The following is a 7,371-nucleotide window of genomic DNA, read 5'->3' as shown; positions in this document are numbered from 1 at the left end:
TTATAAAATCAGGATTTTAGCGTTGCAGAGACTTGGAAATGGCTTGGAAGTAAGCCTGTAGTTTTAATGGGCTGCGTTTCAGTCATTATTTCAAACTTTTGACAATAGAAACAGAAAAAACATGAATAAGAACAGCTTTATTGGAAATTTGTCTGTATTAAAATACAGGATAAAATATAGGAGAGAAGCAAACAGATAAAATGACTGAACAGACTGAAAATGGTTGACACTAGGCAGATTGCAGATCGGATATGATGATGTCAGTTGTTTACAGCAGTTCCACAACAGTTTTCAACTACGCCCTCAATTTTGCACATTGAGCGCATGCAGTCCGGCCATATAGTAGTTTTTGACCTAATCTTGTTTTCCCATTTGATTGGCTGCATTTGCTGTCAATCATGCCCAAATTTTGATTTGTCAGCCTCTGTTTTCTCAGTTTATAAATGAGTGACTAAGCTCAGCTACATCTTAATTATGCTAATTACCTTTGCTCACCATACTCTTGTGTGTAACTCGAGACACAAGAGCATGGTCCCACAGTCTTGCCACAAACCTTTTTTTTTTTCAGTCAGGTGGCCATTTTTTAGCTGAACCAAGTCAATCTCATGAGGTGTTCAGTTGCAGCCAGAAACTTGTGACTTAAACTTCTGAGGGCTAAATGGGCAGATAGTGTAGTTAGCTGACAGCGAAAGTATTCTGGAAAAATGAGAGGAGCACCTTACAAATTAGAGTAATCCCTCTGAATTCAACACTGCAAAAAAAATCTTGTTGACTCAGTCTTAATAACAGTTTGACATTGTAAGATTCATAAAGGTTGTATTTATTGCTTAGCAATTATATGAACGTGTTCCCATGTGTCCACCCAGGGTATATTTAAAGAACTCACTGGTGCTGAGTATATCAAATTTCTTCATGGTCACAAGTGAATATGACCTACTTTTAGTTCAGCTTAATGACATTAGCATGTGAATGTGAAAGACATGCTCTCACCAGAGCCATGCCAGCCCATATAGAAACCCTAGCTCAACTAGCTGTTAGTGGCATTGTAAAGACATTACATGCTGTTGCAAACCAAATGAAACAGCACAGAAGTTGCACGTGGGGGCCATTCGTCATCTACTACCTTCTCTTTTCCTGTGTTTTGCTTGAGTCATGCTCAACTCTCCTGTCTTCGGCTGGTTCCGATGTTTGTAAAAATGTGAAGTCTGCAGGGTGGCATTCTGCTCCTCACACCAAAGATATCTTTCTATTTCACAGTCTTTCTTGGCACACAGAGATCAGGGTAAAAAAAAAAAAAAAAACCTAAACTAAAACTAAGATTGTATTATGACATCACCAGTCATGAGACTGGTTTATTAACCTCACCACTGTGTGCATCACTTCCTCAGGTGTGTACGGCGTTATGAGAACCATCTAAATCGCTGCCATCCATGCTCTTCAGCCATCTCACCATGTGGCCGGTTCATTGCCTCGGGATCTGAGGATAACTGTGTAAGTTGTAATAAGGTTTTCCTTGTAGAGTGTGTGTTTCATTCTCCCTTGTATAGACCTCTGTGGTCATATTATCCCAGACAGTCAGGTTTTGTGTAAGCATAATTTGAGAAAAAATTACAATGATAATCAATTTATTATTGATCTAAAATTGAATGGGGTGACAAAGCATTTTAAGAGGGTATCCATATATCAGTGTCTTCCTAGTTTTTGTCAAGTCTTTGGTGAATCTGCTGTTGAGAAAGCAACCAAATATGGGCTTGAGATATTTTCACAAAAGCATCAAAGTGAAATTATGCCTACAGTACCATAATGTAAAGGAGCAGATATGGCTTGTATACATTTTTTTAATATTATTTATATTATTGTTATAATTTTGGACCTTCTGCCATGTGTGTTAAATTGGAGCTGCAATTGACATAAGCAACAAAGTATTCGGACTACAGTAAATTATTTTATGTATAATTTGTTTATGCTTTATACTGTTTATATCTTAGCTGATCTTGTAAATGTGAAAGACAGCAACATGTCTTTATCAGTATTACCTCCATTTTAGGTGCTTGTTTGTGCTTGACTCAGAGATTTTTATTTGGAGCCAGGCCTTTTTCCATAGAGGTCAAATTCAGCATTCATGTTGAAGCAGAACTGTTTAATTGCTTTTCCAGACAGTGCCTTATAATTGCTTTCAAGACAATTTTCAGAAAACTGCCTCCCTTTTCCTTAACCATCTCTCTTTTCTTCTGGTGTATGTGCTTGTTGAAAGCAGTGGAATAATATATGCACGCCTCTGGTTATTATTAATTATGGGGACTCAACGCAACACGGACATTTGAGAGCATCTCTGTTGAGATCGGACATTTCCAACGTTTCGTGGAAATCGGGAGAGTATAGTGTAGTGAGCTACACCATATTTATTTGTAGCTGCCCAGAGACTTCTATAAGCCAGACACATTCGTACTTGTCTTAATATATCAAAAAGCAATCATGGAGAAAAAAGAACGTGAATACTCGAAAAAGACTCCCTAGATCATATTACACATTTTCCAAAAAACACAAGGCCAAAAACAGTCGGAGTAGAAAGTTATTTCAGTGTGGTCAACTTTAACCTGTTATATGTTCAATTGAAATATGTGTTATTTTCCCTTGCTTTGACCCTGCCTCTTATAATCTGACATGAAATTGATTTTTTTAGAAGATGGCAGTTTTCTTGTTTTAATTGTTAATCAAGACATATGCTGCTGATGCAGTTTTCATACCTCAGGCTCCATTGCTCCTGCTCTCTGCTTCAGTTACTGTTGATATACGGTGAACTGATACATCTGGGGATCCCTGTTATATTTTAGCATTCCTGAAACTTTTCCCTTCCAAGTATCTAATGCCCTGTTTGGCACAACACGTCATATGCCTCAGACAGGAGACACTCTACCCATGGACCATCTGACGAAGCTCACTTGAAGCGTTTTTCAAGGAAACATAATACAAAACAGCTGCAAGAATCTGATGAGTTGCTGTCTGGTAACAAACATCCCCACAGCTATTTTTATCTGTGCTCGTGGCACTGAAGCAAACAACTGAGCCTTAAAACTCAGGGATTCTACTTAAATAAAAAAAACTGTGCTAACAAGCAGATAACACATTCACATATCTTTTCTAATATTTCAGATTTAAGTGTTGATTCTAATGTCTACACAAGCAGAATGCATATATTTTTTGTGTATCCAATGCCAAGTGTAAAATCTACACCAACAAATTAAAGGGTTGGTTCACAAGTCTTTTACTGCCTCAAGGCAGAAAATAACAGTAATCTATGTGCAAGGGGTTCGTGTGAGTTGTCAATAAGTCTCAATGGCCACTTAATTTTGTCTCCTAAGTATTTGAGTGCTATGAGTGTGTGATGAGCCTCAACAGCCAAGACTTTTTTATTGCAATGGCTTTTGGATTTGATGCTGACGGGAAGTGTTACAGCAGTGTTTTTTGTTTTGTTTTTAAATGTGTGCGTTTTGATGTTTTAAATTTTACACTTGTAGAGTCTGTTTACTAAGAGTTTTTAGCATTTAAAGAGCAACTTGATACAAGAATGAAAATCTTTTTTTTGCCCTCCTTTCCCTTCCCCTTTAACTTCTGGTCTTGCTGCAGTGATGTACAATCACTGTTTTCACACATCACTGTTGGGCATAGTTACAGGTGCAACAGAGCAAACCTCTGACCATACCCAACCACAACCACCACTGATGCTGTGTGCTGGATACAACACACATGAAACTTTCAGCCTTGTGTGCAATGAAACACCACCTTTCCATCTGGTATTAAATTACTCTTGATCAAAATATGTGAAACCACTTTGTGAATCATTGTTTAATGTTACCGTAACAAGCAGTTTTACAAGCAGGGAATCAGGAAACGTTGCTAATTTTAGACCATTTTCTGTCAGCAACGAAAAATGAAACAAAATGAAGAATCTGGTAGTTTTTGATGTCAGCTTCTGATACGACAGACATAGTTTGTTTATCACTCAAAATGTATTGGATATTGTTTTGATTGCCAGCCCCAGAGTTTTCTTTAAATACACTGCAGAACTCCAGAGTCAGTTGGGTTTAGTTCAGCAGTTGGGATAACTGATTCTGGCACAGATGATGCATGATTTTATGTGTCTGATTACTGACATCAACATGCGCCAAGTCTTACCGTCTAGCCAATCTCTGAAAATAGTCAAAAAGGTCTGGTGTTCATCAAGAAAACTGTAATCAGTGAGAGAATATTTACAGTGAACTATTAAGGTGTCCAGACTCAATACTCTATTATTGACCCCAAATAGCTAATGGACAATATGGATGTTAGCTGTGCACACAATGACTGCATGAGTACGAAACATGCCTTTGTATGTGTGTTCTGGAGCTCGAACTCAGAATGATTGCAAAACCCAAACATAATGAGCCAAAGGTTTCCTTCAAAGTTGAAACTATCCCTAAAGTAAATCTGTTTCCATTTTTTTCTGTCTTTCTATTTGTATTGTATGTATTTTACACCTATAATGAGCCTCACTAGATGGTCAACTTAACTAATCTTATATAAGGTTAACATGTCCCACATCTGTATATCACTGCATGGTACAGTTTGCTTCTGCTTTTGTTCATGTAGTCCATCTCATTCATTTCAGGCCTATGTGTATGACATCCGTAGCAGCAGTTACCTCCACAAACTTCAAAAACAGTCGGACACAGTGCTCAGTGTGACGTTCAACCCTGCCACACCAGAGGTAAGAACCTTTCTTAACCTTTTGTCATTGTGGCTCTCTTATTTACTTTCTCTTGTTAGTCCTAAAACATGCTTTCAATGCCCCTTTTCTCATCATCTTAAATAAAGTATCATTCATATATCTCGACATCCCTGTAACATATTGACCAGAGTAAATATTTTGTTCACATGAAGTAAATGTCTTACTTTGACTTTCCCTTACTGACATCAGACAGCCAAAGTAAAACCAGAGATTGGTCTTATTTTCCAGATGTTGACCTGTGTTAACGCTGCATAAACACCCGAGGGGACATGCATACAGGCAACAGTGTTAATGTGTGTTCTACCCTCCACTCTATCCCTGATTTTGCATTCACATCAATACTGCAGTTCTACAAGGCTTGCTTATCCTTGCAACACAAGGATAGCTGAGTCTTTAAACATGTATCACCAAGTTTTCATTTGGCAAGGTGGATATTGTTTCTGCATCCCAAACAACAAACTGACCTCAATAAAAAAAATAAGGAAATAACCCTCCCCTGCACACCCTAGCTGATACACTACACTCAGAGTTAGAAGATTTTGTTTTAATGACAAATATTGTTCTTTATGTCAAGAATTTCAAGGTTATGAAGGAAAAATGTTCAAAAAAAGCAAAGAGGTCCCAGTGAGAAGTAGTGTCAGCCAGAGGTCATGTCATCTTTAGTCCAAAAAAACTGCTTCACCTCTTAAGTCTTTAAAAGTTTGATAAAGATATGCCTTGTACTTGAATTGTACTTGGGAAATTAACAAATATAATTACTGTCATATTGTTTTTCTAAATGTGATGTGATTAAAAAATTCACATTGCATGTTTTTTTTTAAGTTATATATACTGTAAATAATTTTCACAAATTTTGCATAGTCGGTTGGTTACACAGGTTTACATGATCTCTACTTGCTGTGGAGTCTTTGTAAAGAAGGAATGATATCCTAAGGCTGAGGTCACATAGCAGGTCTTATTGAGACCAACCCACAGTTCAGGGTGGGTGGATTTTATGTCAGGGACTTGAAGTAGCCATGAAGGAATTCAATATAAGGACAGAGTTAGAACTAATAACAAGCTCTTTGTATCATTCCATATGAGTGTGATGAATTTACTTCTATGTACTAGTGTTTTTATGTTTCAGTGTGTGGGTACATCTCATTTTGTCTTTGTGTATAAATAGTGCACACTATACTGAAATTTTTAACAAAACAAATTATCCTCATATAAAAATACAAATACCCCAGAATTCACATATGTATAAACCCCCACAAAAATTCTGTTTGCATAAAAACTACTGATACAACAACCTTTTTTTCTAAATGCTAGCCTCCTGGACCAATACCATTTTCATTTGAAATGGATATCCCCTAAATCACTCTCTGGGTTTAAGCAGTGGTAGCCAGTTTATAGTCCAATCAGATAATGACTACTGCTCTTCCACACCATAATTCTGTGGGATCTAGTGACTCGCTTTGTGCACTGTGCTGATCCACTTGTATGACTGACTGCCTGCAGGGTTGTTCCAGCCTGTGATTGGCTGCACAGTTCTCAAGTCGGCAAAAGGTATATACAGGGATGTGCTTGTTGACTTCAGGAGCTGCTTTCCAACTTTCTGTTGGCTGTTTATCATTTTTACTGTATCCCTTGTAGCTTAATGTCATGCCATTTTGTTGTGTTCTGTCTAAAATGATGCAACAGAGACAAAATTCAATATTGATAGGATTGTGTGAGCTTCAAATGTCAATTATGCTTTGAATTATTAAGTTTGTTGCTATGATCTTTCAGATCCATAAATATTCAGGGACAGTAGGCAGTCTTGCTAAAGAAAACATAAAGTAAAGAATAGCACAGGACAAATTTCTCTGTTGCTCTTGAATTGCCATTACAGGAAAGTAAGAATTCTGAGTTTACAATGGTACTTTATGCCAACATCCTTTCAGTGTCCAGAGCATTTCATATAGAGCAACAATTCCCTTTGGAGGTGTTTTATTGTCCAGTTAATGGTTTTCCTTTGTAACTGTTCAAAGCAAGTAGATTTGCAAAACACAGCTTTTAAAATATAATATCCCAACCTCTGCTGGACGCCTCATGAGACTTCTTGTTGACCGTCTTTTGGACTTGAGGCACATGTTTTAAATCTGCATGTCCATCTGTGGAACTCCATTCAGTTAAACTTTGCAGCACAATGATACATTCAGATTTCCAAGTTTGAAAGTGGAAAATTTGATCTGTGGCCATTTACTGGCTGAATTACAGTGATCTGCAGAGTTTAAAGACACACTTCATCAGTCAGAAAATGTCCATTCCCCATCAGTACCTCTGTACATTCTGTTTTGTTTGTTGGACATGCTGTCAAAGCAGAAACCCCAAAAAATACTGGCTTTATAGACAGAATTGTAATTGTATTTTTCACCACCAGTGTCACATGGACAGATTAAAGTCTTGTTTTAATCTTATCAAACTCAAAATGTATATGATATATTAGCAGAAAAATATAACCACTCACCGTAGTGGTATTGCAGTAATACATTGACAAACAATTCCCATGTGGAAATGTGGCTATTTTCCTTGACAAATATTCAAGTTTGTGCAGGTAATTCTTCAGATATATTAATGTG

At 37.2% G+C, this 7,371-nt stretch overlaps 1 protein-coding gene across 1 annotated transcript in view; it reads left to right on the top strand.

The window, feature by feature from the left end:
• The window catches only part of wdr27 (WD repeat domain 27), a 44,529-nt gene that overhangs the window by 24,996 nt on the left and 12,162 nt on the right, over positions 1-7,371 (top strand). Inside the window, 2 exon segments of the mRNA XM_087175433.1 lie at positions 1,389-1,491; positions 4,649-4,747. Of these exon segments, the coding sequence (XP_087031559.1) occupies positions 1,389-1,491; positions 4,649-4,747 (202 nt within the window).

The sequence above is a fragment of the Seriola lalandi genome, unplaced genomic scaffold (genome assembly GCF_002814215.2).
Source record: "Seriola lalandi dorsalis isolate HSWRI2012SDOR001 ecotype SW California unplaced genomic scaffold, Sedor1 jcf7180002054470, whole genome shotgun sequence".
In the NCBI taxonomy this organism is placed as follows: Eukaryota; Metazoa; Chordata; class Actinopteri; order Carangiformes; family Carangidae; genus Seriola; species Seriola lalandi.
The sequence above is the reverse complement of the archived record's forward strand: the minus strand, read 5'-3'. Positions and strand labels throughout refer to the sequence as shown.